We start from the raw sequence: 22,144 nt of genomic DNA, 5'->3' as shown, positions 1-22,144 counted from the left end.
GTTTCGATGGGGGGGGAATCTTAAACGACCATTATTGTGTGGCCATTGTTGTTCTCCCACATTCACATTCACATTCACATTGCACATTCACCATGTGCAAAACATGATGTGAGTTAATTAATTCACTTCACACTACTATTTTAAAGGCCTACTGAAAGCCACTACTACCGACCATGCAGTCTGATAGTTTATATATCAATGATGAAATCTTAACATTGCAACACATGCCAATACGGCCGGGTTAACTTATAAAGTGCAAATTTAAATTTCCCGCTAAACTTCCGGTTGAAAACGTCTATGTATGATGACGTATGCGCGTGACGCAATCGTTGGAACGGAAGTATTCGGACACATTGTATCCAATACAAAAAGCTCGGTTTTCATCGCAAAATTCCTCAGTATTCTGGACATCTGTGTTGGTGAATCTTTTGCAATTTGTTTAATGAACAATGAAGACTGCAAAGAAGAAAGCTGTAGGTGGGATCGGTGTATTAGCGGCTGGCTGCAGTAACACAACCAGGAGGACTTTGACTGGGATAGCAGACGTGCTATCCGACGCTAGCCGCCGACCGCACGGATGATCGGGTGAAGTCCTTCGTCGCTCCGTCGATCGCTGGAACGCAGGTGAGCACGGGTGTTGATGAGCAGATGAGGGCTGGCTGGCGTAGGTGGATAGCTAATGTTTTTAGCATACCTCTGTGAGATCCCGTTGCTAAGTTAGCTTCAATGGCGTCGTTAGCAACAGCATTGTTAATCTTCGCTTACAGGTCCATGGTTTAATAGTATTGTTGATTTTCTGTCTATCCTTCCAGTCAGGGGTTTATTTCTTTTGTTTCTATCTGCAGTTAAGCCTGATGCTATCACGTTAGCTCTGTAGCTAAAGTGCTTCGCCGATGTATTGTCGTGGAGATAAAAGTCACTGTGAATGTCCATTTTGCGTTCTCGACTCTCATTTTCAAGAGGATATAGTATCCGAGGTGGTTTAAAATACAAATCCGTGATCCACAATAGAAAAAGGAGAGAGTGTGGAATCCAATGAGCCAGCTTTTACCTAAGTTACGGTCAGAGCGGAAAAAGATGCGTCCTGCACTGCACTCTAGTCCTTCACTCTCACGTTCCTCATCCACGAATCTTTCATCCTGGCTCTAATTAATGGGGTAATCGTCGCTTTCTCGGTCCGAATTGCTCTCGCTCCATTGTAAACAATGGGGAAATGTGAGGAGCCTTTCAACCTGCGACGTCACGCTACTTCCGGTACAGGCAAGGCTTTTTTTATCAGCGACCAAAAGTTGCGAACTTTATCGTCAATGTTCTCTACTAAATCCTTTCAGCAAAAAAAACGGCAATATCGCGAAATGATCAAGTATGACACATAGAATGGATCTGCTATCCCCGTTTAAATAAAAAAATGTCATTTCAGTAGGCCTTTAAAGGTTTGATTCTGCATGTCTGCGATGAGATAACGATCCCGGTTGTCCCATCTGAGTAGGCAAAGATGACATTTAAATGACACATTTTTAGCCTCTTCAAAGTCACTTTATATAGTTAAAGTAAATAAGCTATATGTAATGCAGCAGCAATTCAGATTGGGATACTTGAATGTTTAGGATTGTAATTGTTGACGTTTTTTTTTTGGTATTGTTTTCTAATTCCATAGCGCGGTGAATCTTGTAATTAAAGGACACGGCCTACCTGTGTTTATAGAATCATGTGATCGTGTCAGTCACACGGCCTGTGCGGGGAGTTGTAGCTCATAATTACCACGCTTTGTGCGCGCAGCGCGGCAGCAGTTGGTTTGGGGGCAGTGGGCGTGCGATATTTAGTACTCTTGCTGTGAAAAAAAGGTAGTTGTCAAATTTTGTAAGCCACCCACTCAACAGTTTGCCTCCTCCGTGTGAGTGCTCTGTTCCACTTTGTTCAACTGCTTCAATCGGCTACATGAGAGTGGTCGGGCTGAATAGGAAATAGAAGCCTTCACCAAACATAATGATTTATGATTTTTATATGTTGGTTTGCTGTATAGTTGCTGCTTGACTAACATGTGCCATGTTTATTTACATGTTCAAAGCCAAATAAGATAGAACTTGAGGGCAAGTATGTTTGTGGCCCAGGAAGTCTGCCCAGCAACAAATGTACACAAAAACATGTGACTGACCACAAAACAAAATAAATGGTAAATGGGTTATACTTGTATAGCGCTTTTCTACCTTTCATTTCATTTCATTTAATTTTTATTTATCTCCTTCATTGATGTGCATCTTTGATAGACAATTATACCACAATTATTCAGTTATACAGTTACACATCAATGCCTGAGAAGGAGCAGGATGAAGAAAAATCTTATATTTTCCTGCCCCCTTCAACATAATACGTAGTCTTACTTAATGATATATAAACCAACAATTACATCCAAATAACAAAAACAAAAAAAACACACAAAAAATACACAAGTGCAAAACTTCATGAAGTACAAACCGAACAAAAAAACAAAAGAAGTAATATACACCTCACGGGGTGACACAAAAATACAAAACCAGGCAAAAAATAAGTAAAATAATAAATATAAAGCAAAATGTAAACACTTATGGCTGTCCATATGATTTTATTGTTCTGTCTTTATATATATTTTTCAATTGGAATATATTTTTACAATCTTTTATCTCATTGTAAAGAGAATTCCATAGTTTAACCCCCACCACTGATATGCACATTTTTTTTAAAAGTTGTCCTTGAATACTGATGTTGGAAATGACCTTTTCTTCTATGCTCTTCATTCTCAGAAGTGATGACAAACATTTTTTGTAAATTTGCTGGTAATGTTTTACTTTTAGCCTTAAACATGACACATAATGTCTGTAACTTTACTAGCTCCTGTAATTTCAATAAACCCAAATTAATGAATAATATGTTAGTGTGTTCTAGATAATCTGCTTTATGAATAATCCTTATAGCTCTTTTCTGTAGTTGATACAATGCCTTTATGTTACTCTTATATGTGTTCCCCCACACTTCCACACAGTAGCTGATATATGGCAATATAAGTGCACAATACAATATACTCATTGCCCTATAATCTAACACATATTTTACCTTATTTAATATAAAAATACTCTTAGACATCTTTTTCCGTACATGTGCAATATGAGATACCTTCAAGGTACTCGAAGCGCTTTGACACTATTTCCACATTCACCCATTCACACACACACTGATGGCGGGAGCTGCCATGCAAGGCGCTAACCACGACCCGTCAGGAGCAAGGGTGAAGTGTCTTGCTCAAGGACACAACGGACGTGACTAGGTTGGTAGAAGCCGGGGATCGAACCTGGAACCCTCAGGTTGCTGGCACGGCCCCTCACCCAACCGCGCCACACCGTCTCCAACTTTCATCATTATGAGAGCTATACTTTGACATAAAGAAAGGCAAAGTGATCTTCTTTTATTTATAAGACAGGCAACATTTAAACTGTACGTATTTTACAAAGATTTCCACTTAATGCTGTTTTGCGGTAATTTGCAAAAGCTATCATGTTTGAAGTGAACATTTATGACAATGCTATGAGTTTTGGCAGATACTCTTTGACATTTTGGTGGGCGTGGCCAGCATATGACAAATTTTCATTGGTACATGGGGCAATTAGAGTTGTGCCCTGTTTACTCTTCCCAGCAACATGTGACCCAGTACAGAATCCCAGCATTTCAGATAGATGGATGGGTGATTTTAACATACTTTATGACACATTTTTATTGCTACTTATTGCTGTGGCTACTTTCATAGCCACAGCTGCCCTGGGGTAGACTGACGGAAGCGTGGCTGCAATTTGCGCCAACGGCCCCTCCGACCACCACCTATCATTCATCATTCAATTCACCCGTGTGAGGGTGAAGTGTCCCGCCCAAGGACACAACGGCAGCGATGATTTTTTTTTGGATGGTAAGAGGCAGGGAGCGAACATGCAACCCTCAGGTTTCTGGCACGGTTGCTCTACCCACTACGCCATGCCGCCCCGGTTATCGCAATTATTTTGAGTTAACTATTAACAAAATGGTATTACCGTATTTTCCGCATTATAAGGCGCACCTAAAAACCTCCAATTTTCTCAAAAGCTGACAGTGCGCCTTATAATCCGGTGCGCCTTATATATGGACCAATATTGAGCCACAACAGGTCTCGCAACTACGGGATGCATAACGTAACCCCAGCCTCTACTGTAGCGTCTATTCTATGCGCCTTATAATGCGCCTTATTTATGAACAAAGTTTTAAAATAGGCCATTCATTGAAGGTGCGCCTTATAATCCGGTGCGCCTTATAGTGCGGAAAATACGGTAATCATGATTTAATATTTTAATCAATTGACAGCCCTAGTTTTTATGCACACAAACTTCTAGGAGATCAGGCACTTTGTCTCTTGAAAGTGTTAAGAACTGATCCTGGATAAATGCGTAAAGACAATGCTTTCTAATGAGAAGCAATAAGTAATCAGTACCAAGTTGATGCAATTTTACAGTGAAAATATTTGTTGATCGAGTTTAATGATAGATCCTTGATATTTTTGCTCTTTGCTCACATTTTGTTCCTGCCTCCTTTGCTTGCCATCATGTCCATGACGTGATGGACTGTTGCCACATCACATCCGCCGAATGAGACAAGGAAACCATAATCTGTCACACCCTTCTGGGATGGCAGAATCTGCTTGAGTAATGACTCAGTTTAGTGATTAGTTTTTGATTGGGCCTCGAGTCTCCCCCATATCAGCAGTCGGCCAACACGCCTTTGTTTGATAATCTTCAGTCATTTATCAGCATGTTTGGTCTGTGTGTGTGTCATTTCACCTGGCCTGCCGAGCCCTATGGACTTGTGCCCTCTGTAGGTGGAATCAGGGCCGGCTTGCCATTAGGCAAACACAGGCACTTGCCTGGGGCCCGAACACTTCCATGGGCCCCAAAACATCACACAAAAAGCTATTTCTCATTCTAATACATAGACACCGTCAAGAGTGCTCTTTTTCCCACCAGTCATACACTGCTGGCCTTCATGATAACAGCGCTATGTGTGACATCCAGTCAACACAAAAAGATCTCTGAAAAATGGATTACATTTTAATAAATGCTGATTAATGTTCCTACTACTTCCAGTAAAAGTGTTGGGATCAGTGATACTCATTGTGCGTCTCATCAAGCTTTAATATTCAGCTCGCTTGGTAATTTCTTACAACATGATAAATTACCATATTTTTGTTATGTGGCCCCAATGACTAGGTTTGCTTTTGACCTTCAAATGACTAATTACGCCCCTGGGCGGAACCATTATTTGTCATACCGGTGTGTCTGCGATAGCACAGACCAGTTGTTGCTGGGAACACATCCTGTTGACCTGTGGAGAGAAACAGTTTTTTTCAGGTACAGTGTTTGATTTAGGATTTTATTCTATCCATGAAATGAATAAAACATATAATTAGTAACTATTCGTCATTTATTTGGTCAGCGATGTGAAATAACTTCACTAAAAGTTTATTTTGTGTTACTCATCTTTGCTGTGATTTTGTAGCCATCAGAATTTTACAGAATTGTTGCACTTCTCAAAGTACTACATGGAATTAAAAAGCTAAATAATTAGGAAACATGATTGTTAATACAGTAAAAAGTTGTCCGTATTAAAACAATGCTAATTGTAACCTAGTTATGATAATGAATTACATACTATAAACCGTTTTTTTCTTCACTTCTGATTGATTCTGTTGCGGTATATATATATATATATATATATATATATATATATATATATATATATATATACATATATATATATATATATATATATATATATATATATATATATATATATATATATATATATATATATATATATATATATATATATATATGTATATATATATATATATATATATATATACATATATATATATATATGTGTGTGTGTGTGTGTGCGTGTATATGTATATATGTGTGTATAAATTTATATATGTATGTATATATATATATATGTGTGTACATATATATATATGTGTGTACATATATATATATATATATATATATATATATATATATATATATATGTATATATATATATATATATATATATATATATATATATATATGTGTATATATATATATATATATATATATATATATATATATATATATATATATATATATATATATATATATATATATATATATATATATATATATATATATATAATGCAGCTGAGATAGGCTCCAGCACCCCCCGTGACCCCAAAAGGGACAAGCGGTAGAAAATGGATGGATATATATATATATATATATATATATATATATATATATATATATATATATATATATGATTGTTTTGGACCTGGTAGAGGTAAATTGTGGTTTATTTAAATGATTCAATTAGTGAGTGGTTTCATTCTGGGTTTTTTGTTTTTAATTAATTTTAATTTATTTTGCAATGCAGGGCCTGGCCAATAGGAGGAGCCCTGTGAATGAATGATGAATCTTTGCACCAATCCTCCTTAACAGTACAAAATGTTATGTTGTGAAAATAACGTAATTAGTTTTCTGCCTTTGTAAACATTGGAATAACAAAAAAAAGACGACGGTTTCAGCTTTAGACATGATTTCACTGAAATCCATTTAAATGTATTTCTTAGTTGTTGTTAATGATAAAGTCTTCCACCAAAGCTTTTCAGGCTGATTTGAGAGCAGCACACAATCATGACGTTTTAGTGTTTTAGTGGCAAACAATAGATAGATAGTTTGGTTATAATGAGAAGTTCAATTGTTTGCAAAGCTGACATTGATGTTGCAAAAAAGCTGAAACAAGCAGGAAAAGTATAAAAGGCTAAACGGGACAAAATTAAATTGATAAATCTTTAAAAAAATACTTAAATGTGTCATTACTTAACTATAATTGGATATAATACATACATGTGTCATTAACTCATTTAATGCAAAGTTATTTAATTACTAACAATGTGTTACTAATTATTTGATAACTTAATTAATTATTTATTGTATTATTTTGTTGTTTGATAAGTTATTTCATAATTTAATTAAGTATCTCACGATTTGGTTAATTATTGATTTCATTATTTAATGAGGTGATTATTTATTTCATGATTTAATTAATTAAGGAGACATTTAGGTACTTTTTTTTAAAAGATGTGTTTGTTTATGTTGTCCCATTTGGCCCTTCATAGAATAGCACTACACGTGTTACATTGTTTACATACTGATAAAATAAATATATGTTGATTTTGTCAGCTCATACTGTAAAAGCTCATTTTTGTCAACGCATAAATATGTTGACCTTTTATAGTTGTATAATAATTGTAATACTTTCAGTATAGGCTAAAGTTGAGTAGTACTTTTTTTTTTTTTTTTGGTAACAATATTTTTCAGTATTTTTTCAGTATCAGTATACTTTTTTGTCTTAAATTGCTACCAAACACTTATCCTATGTGTAGTTCATTTGCACCTAATTAGGACTTGCTATTTAAAGTTTATTTCAATATGTTACCCTTATCAAAATGTGTTAATAATAATGACAATAAAAGGATCAACTACAGGTATTCTTACTACAAAGTTGTAACTTTGACTTTTCAATCGACTGTAAGCTTTTAGAAAAATAAGACAGATTTGTGTTGCTTTTTTCTTGGATGAAAACACATTGTAAAGACAAAATAGTAGATGACCTCTCGTCTGAGAAATCGCACAAATATTTTGTGTTAGGGCTGGAAAAACAGTCACGATTTCACACTAGAAAGCTGGAGTTAAACTGTTGGCAAGATACAATACTGTAGCAGCACACTCAAACTAATGCAAAAGAAACCTCTTTGGGAAGAAAAACATTTTTTTGCAATTAAGGTACTGTAATTTAAACCATCAGTAATTAACTGTAAAATCACAGCAATACAGCATATAGTTGTAACTTTATTGGAATTAACAATACAATTACAATTGGAAAGTTAGAGCATATAGTGTTGTATTTAACTGTAAAATCACAGCTGTGATGTTACATATAGTTGTAACTTTATTCAAAATACCTATATAAATACAATTGTGAAGTTACAGTGTATACATTAATTACTTGTTTATTGCTGTTAATTGGTTCCGGGCATGACCTTGATAAATGGTATTCCCCGAACTTGGAATCATAAATTAGAAATTAAATATTGACACAGCTAGCGCATAAAAAAGCTGTTTATAACCTTCTAGATACATATTTCAACATTAAAAAATCACTTTAGACATGAAATAACACCGATTAGTCACCTTCACACTCTTTTAAGCCAATATTGTAACGCTGCCTTAAGCTGAGCCAATCAGTGTCCACAATACTGAACAGCACCCTCTGATTGGTTTGTTCTAAACTACAATGGTATTGATATTTTTAGTTGATTTCGCCGTTTTTATGCCTGAAAATTATAAAATTGTAGAATATGCTTTAAAAACAAAATGATGCAATGCGGTGAAGCCGCAATATTTGAAGCACGATGTGGCGCGGGATGACTGTAATTGTAATTAACTGTGAAAACCACAGCTCTATAGGTAAAATAAATTGCTGTGAATACATTTCACAGTAAATTACTGTAAATGTTACAGTGAAAGTAATGCAACTATCAGCCAGTAATTTGCTGTGAATGTTCAATGAAAATGTTTCCAGTGCAGCCAAGCTCTTGGAATTTGTAAAATGACAATAGAAATAAAGAAAAACCCTGCAGAGAGAGCAACAATAAGTTACCTTGCGTGGAGACAGATCAGTTCAGTTCAGTTCAGTTTCAGTTTATTTCCAACATTACAATACAATGTAATGCATCACAGGTTTATTGTGAGTTCAAACCCCGGCCGAGTCATACCAAAGACTATAAAAATGGGAGCCATTACCTCCCCGCTTGGCACTCAGCATCAAGGGTTGGAATTGGGGGTTAAATCACCAAAAAGGAATTCACCGGGTGCAGCCACCGCTGCTGCTCACTGCTCCCCTCACCTCTGGGGGGTGATCAAGGGTGATGGGTCAAAACCAGAGAATAATTTCGCCACAGCAAGTGTGTGTGTGACAATCATTGGTACTTTAACTTTAACTTTATATTTCCAGTTGTATCATTACAGCACGTCCGAAAAGGAGTAGGAAGAAGCAGAGTTGATCTAATCCTACCCTTTTTCATACCTTAGCAATTTTATCCCATTTCCTTGTTGTCTGTAACAGAACAGTGAATAAATATGCCATAGTAAGTAAACAAATATTAAATACATAAATAATCAGTATTTAAAAAATTAAAAAATAATTTAGGATATTAACATCAGTCGACTTAATTAATTGTAATAATGTGGTTTTTTTGTCCATATGATTCACTTATCTCAGAATTGGACCGACGCGCCGGCCCTTTAATCTGTGAGAGGAGATGGGAATAAAGACATTATCTTCTTATAGCTGAGCCAGCACTATTTAATTCATAAACACAGCAAACATCCTTTCAGCAAAAAAAAAAAAAAAAAAGCGGTGACGACGACAGTTAGTAGGACGAAGGTTTGTAAGGTTTGCAGCGTGGCCAACCATCCATCACGTGATGTACGGCCGTCTCCCACCTCCCCCTCCACTGAGCTCTCCCGTGGTACATTCCAGTCCAATGTTGAAATGAGGAAGAGCAGCTCCAGAGGCAGCTGTAGTGCAGCGACCAGGAGGAAGGGGGGTCACACACACACTGGCATCATGTGAGGGGGGAGTTCATGGACCTGCAGGACCACCTCTGTGTATGTATGGCAGGGATAGAGCGAGGAGCAGGACAATATGGCAGATGATTGTGTGTGCCTTTTTTTTTCTCTCACTTCAAACTCCCTGTCCTTCCTCCCCTCCATTGTGTTCAAGTACGAAAGGACAGACGATGGCATCCTGGCATGCTCCATCTCTTCCTTTCTCTCCTCCCGTGTGTCTCCCCTCGCTCGGCCCTGTCTAGCTGCTGGCAAACAGGCCGTGAAGAGACAGGTACGCTGCACTATGTAGCCTGGTCCCGAGCCAAAGCATAAATATCCCCCTTCAATTCCTCACCCTCCTCTCGTTCCTTGACGCCTTTGTGTAAGCGCCTGGAGCATGGCCGTCTGTAGCACACGGTGCTACTGCGGATTGACTGACACAAAAACTTGGAGTGGACTGAGAGGATTATTACAAGGTTGTTGTGGTTTATGCATGACCAAGCATGCATCAGACTCTTTAGAGAGCTGCAGGAAGAAGCTTCTTTAGACGGGACTGACTTTCTTCACATGACTTTTTAACACTGATGCTGCGTTATTGTGTGGCGCACGTATTATCAGACTTCTTTTGCGCCTTTCAAACTCCCCCCCTCAGAAAACGTTCCTATCACAATGTTAGCACTAGATTGTGAATATAGCTGGGGTTTTTTAGTGTTGAAATCTGCACAGTCATGCAAATACAGATTGCTGGTATGGCTGCATTTTGGCTATAAGCTATATTTTGAAATGTGTTTTGTATGCAATACAGAGCAGTGTATACAGATGTGTGTAGAAATCCTGATGTTGTGGGCAATGTTCCCTCTAATTTGTCATGTGTGTGAGCAAACGCACAAACTCCCTGAGCATTCAGTGGAGCAACATCAGACGTGCACACTGTGGCCACACCAGCGTCACACCTGTCCCAAACCTGACATCATAACAATTTAAATGTTTTATTAAAATAATTTTCTGGTTTAAGTGATTTTGCCCTCTTACAATGACAATAACAAAAAAACATGTTTTTCATGACCTATGTCAGGGGTCACCAACGCGGTGCCCGCGGGCACCAGGTCGCCCGTGAGGACCAGATGAGTCGCCCGCGGGCCTGTTCTAAAAAAAAAAAAAAAAAAAAAAAAAAAAAAAAAAATTTTTTTTTTTTTTTTTTTTTTTTTTTTTTAAATTAAATCTACATACAAAAAACACAAGATACACTTTCAATCAGTGCATCAACCCAAACAACCTCCCCCATGCACACTCATCCACACCCACTCACACAAAAGGGGTTATTTCTTTCTGCTACCAATATTCTGGTTCCCACAACATAGACAACACATCTGCAAGGGACACAGTCCCTGAAGCACACATGATTGTATAGGCTGCTGGTCCACTAACATTTTCATTAATTACTATTTTTTATGTAATTATTTTTATATTGTTTTACTTTCTTTTTTATCCAAGAAAATGTTTTTTATTTATTTATCTTATTTTATTTTATTTTTTTAAAAAGGGCCTTATCTTCAACAGACCAGGTTGTCAATGAAATTAGATTTGTTTAAAGGGTTTTTTAAACCAGGCCCAGTCCAGATAATGTCCAAGTCGGACTCAGCAACACACACCTTCATTCATGTACACAGAAAAAAATTAGGGAACACAACAGATTGCATATAATTTATAAACAAAATTACATTTTCAAAATAAGCATTTATGTACAGTCCAGATTATGTCCAGGTCACTCAAATTAGGAAACACAACAACAGATATCATATAATCTATAAACATAATTCTACTTTCAAAATAAGCCTTTGAGGACTTCTCATCTTTTTTTAAATGTTTTTTGGCATCATTATCGTTTTCAACCATGTAACTTTCTAAAGTTAGAAAATACTGAATAAATGTTTTAAAGAAAGTAATACTAAGTGAATATCTGTTTTTGGCCTTAAAAATATTTTTTTTACCGAGTACTATAATTAAATTGACTAAATCATGATTGTCAATGAACTCTCCTAAAATAACAGAAACCACATTAAGCTTCATAAACAAACCAATCCTTAAACACATTTTTTCAACTTCCACCCAAAACAAAGACACAATATGACAATACCAAAACAAATGCAGGGTGGATTCAGGCTCCTGACAACAAAATCGGCAATCATCTGACTCTGTCATATTCCATAATTTTAACATTTTCCCTGTGGGTAAGAAGTTATAAATAATTTTAATTTGAAAATAACGATTTTGCACATCGATAGTGGTTTTATAGATTAGTTTGAATATGGCATCCCATGGCAACGGGCAGTCAAAAAAGTCCTCCCATTTTCCATATGTGTTGTATGAGGCAGCCTTCAAAGATTTCTTTATTAAATAAAAATTATATATTTTTCTATTTATTTTAGTTCCTTTTTGCCAACTAGAATTTCTTATTAGAGGTTTACAAACTAATAATTTAGTAGTTCCATAATTAATTATTTGTTTCCATCTTTTCCCAATTACTCCAGTTAGTTGATAAAACGAAAAGCTTGAGCAAGCATCACCATACATAGCTCTAAATTCATCATACTTCATAATTTTACCATTCTCATTGATAATATCATTGACAAAAATGATTCCTCTTTCAAACATATATTTCCAAAAGAAAGGCTTTCCATCTATTACAATATTAGAGTTCATCCATATTAACTGCTGCAAAATATCGTCTCTTTTTTCTGGCACATAAAATTGAAAACACCACTATGAGTGGATTGTTTCCTTTATGAACCCCGCCATGTTTCCCAGCAGACTCTCTGGGAGGGGATCACTTGTAAAAAAGGATACAATTTCTTTTGATACAGTACATGTTTTTTTGTCCAACAGGACATTTGTGTACCACTCAATGTTTAAATACATCTTTGGAACAATTGATACTTTTAAAGACAGACACATAGCTTCCAGGTTGAGAAGTTTCAGGCCCCCATATTCATACTCTTTGTACAAAACCTTTCTTTTAATCTTTTCTGGTTTGCCGTTCCAGACAAAATCGAAGACCCTCCGCTCATAAATCTTAAAAAAGTTTTGTGATGGAGCTGGTAATGACAAAAACAAATAAATAAATTGAGGAATAATTAACGAGTTGGCAATAGACATTTTACCATACAAGGTTAGGGATTTCCCTTTCCATAATTGCATAATTTTGTCCAGCTTTCTTAGTCGATTATCATAATTTACTGAGCCTAGATCTTCCAGATTTTCTGGGACAACAACACCAAGTATGTTAACTGGTCCATCTGTCCACAAAACAGGCACTTTGCATTCCATTCGAAAGGACGTTCCCTTTAGATTTCCGATCCTTAACATTTTACATTTATCATAATCAAGCTTAAGGCCAGATTGCTGTGAAAATATGTCCAAAAGATTAAGAAGGTTCTGCAAACAATGAGGAAAAATCTTATCTTTGTGAATCAGCCTTTTCTGACATGAACTTCATCAAGAACAAACACAGAACACGCCTCACTGATGCACATCTGCAAGACTCACTCAGAGTTGCAGTGTCAAGTTACACACCAGAGTACAACACACTAGTTAACAGCATGCAATGCCAGGCTTCCCACTAACTGACAAAGAAACAGATAACAGATTTGGTGTCCAGTTCAAAGTGTGACATGATTTAAAAATTTGAGAGTTTACTTTTGTATTTTACATGAGTTATTATTTGTACAAACATGGTGCAAAGTAATTCATGATTTGTTAAAAAATGTTAGTGGCTAGCTAGTTAAAATGGGATATTGTGATTTCACAAGACTGTCTTAGAAGTGATCATTTGAAAATGTTCAATTTGAAAAATGTGCACTTAGAGAAAATATAAAAATAAAGTGTTGCATATTGATATTTATCTGTTTCTATATATATTTATTGTGAGAAATCATTAAGATGATCAGTGTTTCCACAAAGATAAATATAATTAATTATTAATAATAACAGAGTTAAAGGTAAATTGAGCAAATTGGCTACTTCTGGCAATTTATTTAAGTGTGTATCTAACTGGTAGCCCTTCGCATTAATCAGTACCCAAGAAGTAGCCCTTGGTTTCAAAAAGGTTGGTGACCCCTGACCTATGTGCTAGTATTGTATGTCTGGCTGCGGGTCCTGCCTTTAAAAGAAATGTTACCCCTTTCAGAGATTACATTTAGTTCCTGTAACTTTCTGTCTGTAAAATACATCTTTTTATTAGCATTTATGAAATCTAGTGGCAATATTTCAGGAATAATATCCTTAGATTAACATTCTTAATAAATGGCAGTAAAATAAGCACGCATCTGATAGAGGAGTCAGAGTGTTACAACCTGGCATTTACACATTGTGTGGCGTTGGGGTTGTCCGACTTTTTGTGTGGCCATAAACGCAACACTGGCTAAATGCCATGAGTGCGTGTGTTGGTGCAGGTGAGACAGAGCGAGCGGCTTCTGTTGAAACGACGGATGACAACGTTGGTTTAAGCCTAGTTTGTATGGCAGAAAATTACCAGTTTTTATAGATAAAAGTTTTTTTTACTCATGTTTTTGGTGTGGTTACAAACAGTTTTGCTCAATAAAGTGATTGATGGAATTCCTGTCCGTAAAGTGTCTCGACAGACGATAATTGAACTGTGTTGACAAAGATTGTTTTATTCATTGGGGCCACTCTTGTTGTCACTTGTCACTCATTGAGTTGCATTGCAAAATCATACAGAATAAATTGTAATGTGTTTATTTTGTTTAAAGTTCAGATGGGATTTTTGATTTTCTGCGCTGCATTAATTTGCTGTGCGCAGAGGACGCGTGAGCAGTGCGCAATTGCGCAGGCGCGCACCTTTGAGGGAACGTTGGTTGTGGGTCTGTTTTGATTGGTGACTATGAACTCTGCCAAGCAACAAGTAGTTGTGTATTGTGTGACAGGACAATTAAAAGGTATCAGAGTAATTCTGTTGATTTCAGTTGCTGAATTTCTTACCGTGGTTGGGAATAGTTATGTTTTTCTAGTAGTGATGAGTCATTCGTGAACGAGCCATCTTCATTTTCTGATATTTTTTTCTATGGAAGCAGTTATTGATCAACCAGCAAATACTGTTACCTGGATGCTGATTCTTCTTTTATTTGTGCACATTTTAATTCACATTTTGTGGTGTACTTTCTTGTAAATGTTGCGGTGGTTCACTACCTCAGTGGCCTTGTGGTTAGAGCAGTGGTTCTTAACCTTGTTGGAGGTACCGAACCCCACCAGTTTCATATGCACATTCACCGAACCCTTCTTTAGTGAAAAATAAAATGTTGTATTTTTTCAAATTCAAGACGAAGTTATATGTTTTTGGTAACACTTTAGTATGGGGAACATATTCTAAGTAACAAAGACTTAATTTAGAGTTATTTCGTTAGGGTTAGGGTTAGAGGGTTAGGGTTAGGGTTAGAGGGTTAGGGCCAAGGTTAGAGGGTTAGGGTTATAATAAGGCCATGCCGAATAAGGCATTAATAAGTACTTAATAATGACTAGGTAAGAGCCAATATGTTACTAATTTGCATGTAAATAAGCAACTAATTAATGGTGAATATGTTCCCCATACTAAAGTGTTACCATGTTTTTTTTACTGGTGCACAAAATGAACCGTGCATGAACATCGGCGATAGGGAGAAGTTTTTATATACACGATGAGTCGGGTGTGTCTTGACCTCCACCGAACCCCTGAGCCCGACTCACCGAACCCCTAGGGTTCGATCGAACCCACGTTAAGAACCACTGGGTTAGAGTATCTGCCCTGAGACTGGGAGGTAGTGAGTTCAAACCCCGGCCGAGTCATACCAAAGACTATAAAAATGGGACCCATTGCCTCCCTGTTAGGCAGCACAGTGGATCAGGGGTTAGTGCGTGTGCCTCACAATACGAAGGTCCTGCGTTCGATCTTTCTGTGTGGAGTTTGCATGTTCTCCCCGTGACTGCGTGGGTTCCCTCCGGGTACTCCGGCTTCCTCCCACCTCCAAAGACATGCACCTGGGGATACGTTGATTGGCAACACTAAATGGTCCCTAGTGTGTGAATGTGAGTGTGAATGTTGTCTGTCTATCTGTGTTGGCCCTGTGATGAGGTGGCGACTTGTCCAGGGTGTACAGTGTGCAGCTGAGTACCCTGCCCCCGCGACCCCAAAAGGGACAAGCGGTAGAAAATTGCTGGATGGATGCCTCCCTGCTTGGCATTCAGCATCAAGGGTTGGAATTGGGGGTTAAATCACCAAATGATTCCCGAGCGTGGCCACCGCTGCTGCTCACTGCCCCCCTCACCACCCAGGAGGTGACATTTCACCACTTCAGTGTGTGTGTGTGACAATCGTTGGGGCTTTAACTTTAACTTAACTTTATAAAGTAGGGATGTGTCGATCGGTCAGAAACCAATAAGTATCGGACGGCTTTCCTGAAAAATATTATGTGATCGGCGTTATCAATTAATGACTTTTAATGCTGCTCAGAAACGCCAATCGTGTGTTTGTTTTCAGTCCCGCGACTGACAAGCGGGCAAATTAAAAGCCATATTACATACAGATGTGTCATGAGATATACATCGAAATTGAGATGACTTAAAGGAAACTAAATGAGCTCAAATATAGCTACAAATGAGGCATAATGATGCAATATGTACATATAGCTAGCCTAAATAGCATGTTAGCATCGATTAGCTTGCAGTCATGCAGTGACCAAATATGTTTGATTAGCACTCCACAAAAGTCAATAACATCAACAAAACTCACCTTTGTGCATTCACGCACAACGTTAAAAGTTTGGTGGACAAAATGAGACAGAAAAAGAAGTGGCATAAAACACGTCCTAGAGAGTCGGAGAAAGTTATACATGTAAATAAACTAAGGTGAGTTCCAGGACCGCCAAAATTAGTAGGACAAAACGGCGCTCGCCAAATACTCGAATCAGTGAAGCATGTTTAATATAAACAGTGTGCTTTATAACAATCAGGGAGGTTTGTGTCATGTTTGTCCTCCTACAGAAACCATATTAAAACAAAAAATATATTTTTTTTCCCCTCATCTTTTTCCATTTTTCATACATTTTTGAAAAAGCTTCAAAGAGCCACTAGGGTGGCGCTAAAGAGCCACATGCGGCTCTAGAGCCGCGGGTTGCTGACCCCTGGTCTATACTATTATCACTGGAGGACAATGCTAAACATGTTACACACCGGAAACAAGCCAGGATCAGGTATACTAATAGCTGAGCTAACGGCTAGGCTCGCTTAAAACAACACTAAGAAATAGGTGCTTTGTAAAGTTTAAAAAGTGTAGATGGACGCATGTTACACAAAAAAAAAAAAGCTGTCATTAACACAGAATTAACAAGTAGATTATTCATATTCTAGAGAGAGAAAAATATAGCAACAACTGTTGGTACGTCAGCATTGTCACAGTTGGTACGCCACACGTCAGGGGAATTGGTGGTGTCGATACCAAGTGTAGTATCAGTATATAACTGATACTAGGTGGTTATTTTTATTTTCTCTTTCTTTTTGTCAATGTTTACAAACTCAAATAATAATTCCCTGGGCACAAGAGGACTTTGAGATCAAAGTCAGAGGATTTTAATGAGTAGTAGACTTTTTTTTATTTAGTTATTGTGTACTATTAACTTTGATTCACTTAAACAATTGTGTGCAATAAAAGACAAGAAGGAACTAATTTCAATATAGCTGCCAATACCATTCACCATAAATACATGGGAAAATGTGCAGTTAATACACGTGATCGGTATCGGTATATAGGCCGATCTCACTCATGAACGATCGTATCGGAATCGGCAGCATAAAACCCTGTGAAACATCTCTACTTTCGATAGTTGGGAATTTACAAGTAATACACACAATCAGAGGTCCGTTTGGGATGGGTCTTTTTTTCTTTGCTTTGTCGTTTATTTCTTAGAATTAAATAATAATTTAATTTATATATATATATTATTTAATTATCATATGATAATGTAATTTAGTTAATTCATGTATTTAATATGTAAAGTAATATATATTTGATCTGATTATATTTTTATATTAGAAATCCATGTTACAAGTCTTCTGGTAATAAATCTATTGAAGTAGCACAAACATCCATAAGAGTCTAAATTACCTAAATTACCATCACTATTGTCTTGTCTCTGTTTCCATCTCCATTGGCAGATCTATAGTAATCTAATGATAAAAATTAGATAGTCAGGGAACGTTTTTCATAATAAAGTACAATAAAATGTGCTCATCTTTGTTGTTTACCTGCTGCTTGAAGGCATCAGACGACTTATTCATTCCTGTTTCCACTTGTGCACAGACCACACGGGGCATTATGTGCTTTGAGTTGGACGCGTCACGCTGTTTTTTACTGAAATATTCATGCACTAAAGGTCTCTCGACAAGCTCATGCTATTTGACCCCATTTTAAGCCTCCTTACTAACATGCATGCCATTGTTTTCCTTACGCCTCAGCATGCCTCTTTGCTGTTTACAGTCTCTTTTATCCCCTCTTCTGCTCATTTAGATCCATAAAAGCTCCAGTGCAAGAGATTATATGGTATCATCAAGTAAACCATGACTTATTTTACCGGTGCTTGTGGCTCCGACTGTGAGGGGATGAGATGTTACGTAACCTAGATGCATCTGATCCAAATATAGCAGCCATTATGGGGATTAGCTCCGGGTTCGCTTGGCTCGGCTTCACCGAGGCCCATCTTGGGTGTCTTTGCCGCTGGTCGCATGCTGCCCTTGACGACAACACTGTCCTATGTTATCAGGGGAAAGTGATATGGTCCAAAGTGACGTCTTAGCAGGCCATTAGCTTGCACAGACGAGCACGGTGACATCTGTGACTTTGTGGCTGAGGTTGAGCCCTCACAGGGTTGTTGACTCAGGCTTGTTTTACATAGTGAGGACACCGCTTCTTACTATTTCACCTGCACTATCTCACAAAAGTCGTTTAAATACAGAATCATAGTATTGTAGAAATTAAACGTGGATATACTTTAAAGTAGTAGGTATAATATTAGGACTGCTACTATTCTATAGTAGACTTTGCATGCAGTTAAACGTGGATATACTTTAAAGTAGTAGGTATAATATTAGGACTGCTACTATTATATAGTAGACTTTGCATGCAGTTACAATTCCAAGATGTTATTTGGCAATAGTGCACAGGCTACGGTGTGTTGCCTAGCCAGAAAGTAGTATTTGCCATGAAGCTGAATGTGCCAGTCTAGTTTTATACTGAGTCCTACAGTTGTGAAAGGTACTCCTCCCTAGCCACATGGCAGTTTTCCACCATGACTACCATGATAAAATGCCTTGCAGTAGAGCAGTGTCAGGTTCAAACACTGATGACATCTATTAAACAAGACAAGAAGCAAATAATTCAACAGAGACATAATTAAATTTGGCTCAATTTGAGGAGAGACGCTTGGACATCTGTACCCTTGTACAGTGTCATTACGCTCTGCCAAAAGATTGCACGCCTCCTTCTTTTATTTGGACCTTCCCTGACCACATGGCAAAAGCTGTTTCTAAGGGACGAGGGTCGTAAAGAGTTCACAGAAAAGGTCGTAAACAGTTCACCGAAAAGGTCGGTTCAAAAAAGAGGTTGTAAAAGAGTTCAAAAAGAGGTTCGTAAAACAGTTCAAAAAGGAGGTTCAAAAAGAGGTCGCCTGGAACTTGGGCAGATCCTGCCTTCTCTCCGCTTTGTAGTCCTTGGGTTAAAACAATATCTTTCTGTTGATTACAATACATGAAAGAAAACAGAACACCTTCATGTTGCTTCCCCCTTTTCACAGTGGAGTTTTACAAGCATTCTTCTTGGTAGGTTCAAAGACAGCTTTTGGTCTTTTCGCTGGGAACTCATTTCAACACAAGGTTTTTGTGATAACTTAAATAAAATTATTCTAACAAGCAGTGATTATCAAACTGCAGTGCATGTATCATTAGTTGTACGCGGGCTCCATCCAGTCGTACACCAAATAATTAATTGATTAAAGTACAGTGTTTTATTTTTTCACTGTGTGTAATTGGCCAAAAATATAAAATAGAACCTCTGGCTTGTTTTTAACGAATACTTAGGCCTACTGCGCTACTGTTTTTTAAATGTTGGTCATAAGGGCGGTACTTGGAGAGCCATGTTTTTTCTGAGGTGGCACTTGGTGGAAAAGGTTTGAGAGCCACTGCTCGAGAGGATGAAGATAATGGAGTTGCCAAGTATGTTTCCATGCCTGAACCCAATTGTGCACCTGAAGCATCCTCAAACCGAAGGTGGAAGAGTGAAAGACTTTTCATATCCACCAACTAGACCGGTGATGTCATCATGGAGGCGTGTTACAGGATTCCTGTAACAACCTGTTCAGCTCTGGTGAACTTCCAAGTCCAAGAGGATCAAGGCACTGCTAGATAATAATGGTGCTTGCACTAAATCAAAAAGTACCAATGATTGTCACACACACACACACGGTGTGGCGAAATTATTCTCTGCATTTGACCTATAGTCACACTTTGGATGTACTCACTTGTGTCGAGTCATTTTAAGAGGATAGTAGCGCATAACTGCTACACAAGCTGTACATTGACTACTCTAAATGATATCCAATTTTTATTTCTATAGTACTGTTGTTTGAATGTGAGAGGAGTACTTATATTCAGAGTTCAAAACAATTCACTTGGCCTCACTTTACTCAGCGGAGCGTTAAATAGCAGGGATGATGCTACTCCTGCATGTTGAGTAGGATGTGTTGGTAAGATGGTGCTGAACAGAAGGTGGTGGAACTCCGTCTTTTCACCAATTGTTCTCATGCCTCGCATAAAGCCAGTGTTTCTCAAATACTGGGATGTCGCGATGAGATGTTATTTGTGTCTACACTCTGGTATTCATGTTAGAACGATATACAAGCCTGCAGCTAGGTGGCAGCAGTGCTCACTCAGTCTAATCAACAGGCTCCCTGTTCTACACAGTAGTAGTAGTAAGTACACAGGACAAGGACTTCCCTTGTTTTGGGTTTTGTAGATCAGGACCATTTTTTCTAAGCTTTCGCGGTCCACATAAAACGATGTGACGGACCAGATCTGGCCCCCAGACACCTGCGCTATAGAGGGTACAACAGGGTGCAAAAATGATCATGCTTTTATAATAGAAGATTAACTATTCTTTTTCAGTTGACCTCCGTGGTACTCGCCACCTCCTCACTCCCCAGCATTCTTTACCTGGGATTCCCGTGGCCTTGAAACAGTCCATTGACCTGCGAACATCCATGGACGGGAAGTACAAGGAAATCGCTGAGGTCAGTTGTTGTTGTCATCGTTATCAACGTTTGCGGTGTTTTGTTCAATGTGTGTGTGTGTGTGTGTGTGTGTGTGTGTGTCCTTGTGAAGGAGCTGTTCTCACGAAGCCTGGCAGATAGTGAGATGCGCAGCGCTCCTTATGAGTTCCCAGAGGACAGCCCTATAGAAAAACTGGAGGAGAGACGCCAGCGTCTGGAGAGACAGATTAGCCAGGACGTCAAGTATGTGAGATTTGATTAACAAAATAACCTACAAGAACTTCTTTCAAATGTTGTTTTCTTTCTTCAGGAGTACTTTTACTTTAGTTTTATGTACACCACTATAGCCAAACATAAATAAAAAAATATAAAAACTCAAAAACAATTGAACCTCTAAAGTCAAACATTTATATATAAAAAGAATGCCTCAAACGTCAAAAAAATATATATATATTTTCTGTTATTTCGCAATTGTATGATATAAGCAACGCTGTTAAATATCAGTTACTTACACAAACTGACTGATTGATTATACAAATAACATACAGTAATTAATCTGTCTTTATGCTTATATGACAGTTAGGAAAAACATGGCTTTTATAGTTCATACATTAGACTTAGACTTAGGCAAAATTTATTGATCCACAATGGAAATTGTTCCACACAGTAGCTCAGTTACAAAGGATGGAAAGTTAAGTTAAAGTTAAAGTTAAAGTACCAATGATTGTCACACACACACTAGGTGTGGTGAAATTTGTCCTCTGCATTTGACCCATCCCCTTTGATCACCCCCTGGGAGGTGAGGGGAGCAGTGGGCAGCAGCGGTGCCGCGCCCAGGAATCATTTTTGGTGATTTAACCCCCAATTCCAACCCTTAATGCTGAGTGCCAAGCAGGGAGGTAATGGGTCCCATTTTTATAGTCTTTGGTATGACTTGGCCGGGGTTTGAACTCACAACCTACCGATTTCAGGGCGGACACTCTAACCACTAGGCCACTGGGTAAGGATGGAAAGGATAATTGCAGGTATAAGAATAGACTAAAAATGTACCATAGTAGCAATATAAAATATAACATATATGTAATATTTACATATTATATATACAATATATACTGATATATTATATTATTATATTAT

The 22,144-nt window shown here is 37.6% G+C and overlaps 1 protein-coding gene across 4 annotated transcripts in view; it reads left to right on the top strand.

Moving 5' to 3' along the window:
- The window catches only part of LOC133654123 (AMP deaminase 2-like), a 57,511-nt gene that overhangs the window by 4,480 nt on the left and 30,887 nt on the right, over positions 1-22,144 (top strand). Inside the window, exons 1-4 of one of the 4 annotated variants that reach the window (XM_062054164.1) lie at positions 9,742-9,761; positions 9,877-9,993; positions 20,904-21,028; positions 21,120-21,250. In XM_062054164.1, coding sequence (XP_061910148.1) covers positions 9,906-9,993; positions 20,904-21,028; positions 21,120-21,250 — 344 coding nt within the window. In that variant the 5' untranslated portion in view covers positions 9,742-9,761; positions 9,877-9,905. Of the gene's footprint in view, positions 1-9,621; positions 9,812-9,876; positions 9,994-20,903; positions 21,029-21,119; positions 21,251-22,144 lie in introns of those variants that run through there. The other 3 variants (XM_062054168.1, XM_062054167.1, XM_062054163.1) reach the window with 3 other exon arrangements.

Source organism: Entelurus aequoreus, linkage group LG07 (assembly GCF_033978785.1).
Source record: "Entelurus aequoreus isolate RoL-2023_Sb linkage group LG07, RoL_Eaeq_v1.1, whole genome shotgun sequence".
In the NCBI taxonomy this organism is placed as follows: Eukaryota; Metazoa; Chordata; class Actinopteri; order Syngnathiformes; family Syngnathidae; genus Entelurus; species Entelurus aequoreus.
The sequence above is the reverse complement of the archived record's forward strand: the minus strand, read 5'-3'. Positions and strand labels throughout refer to the sequence as shown.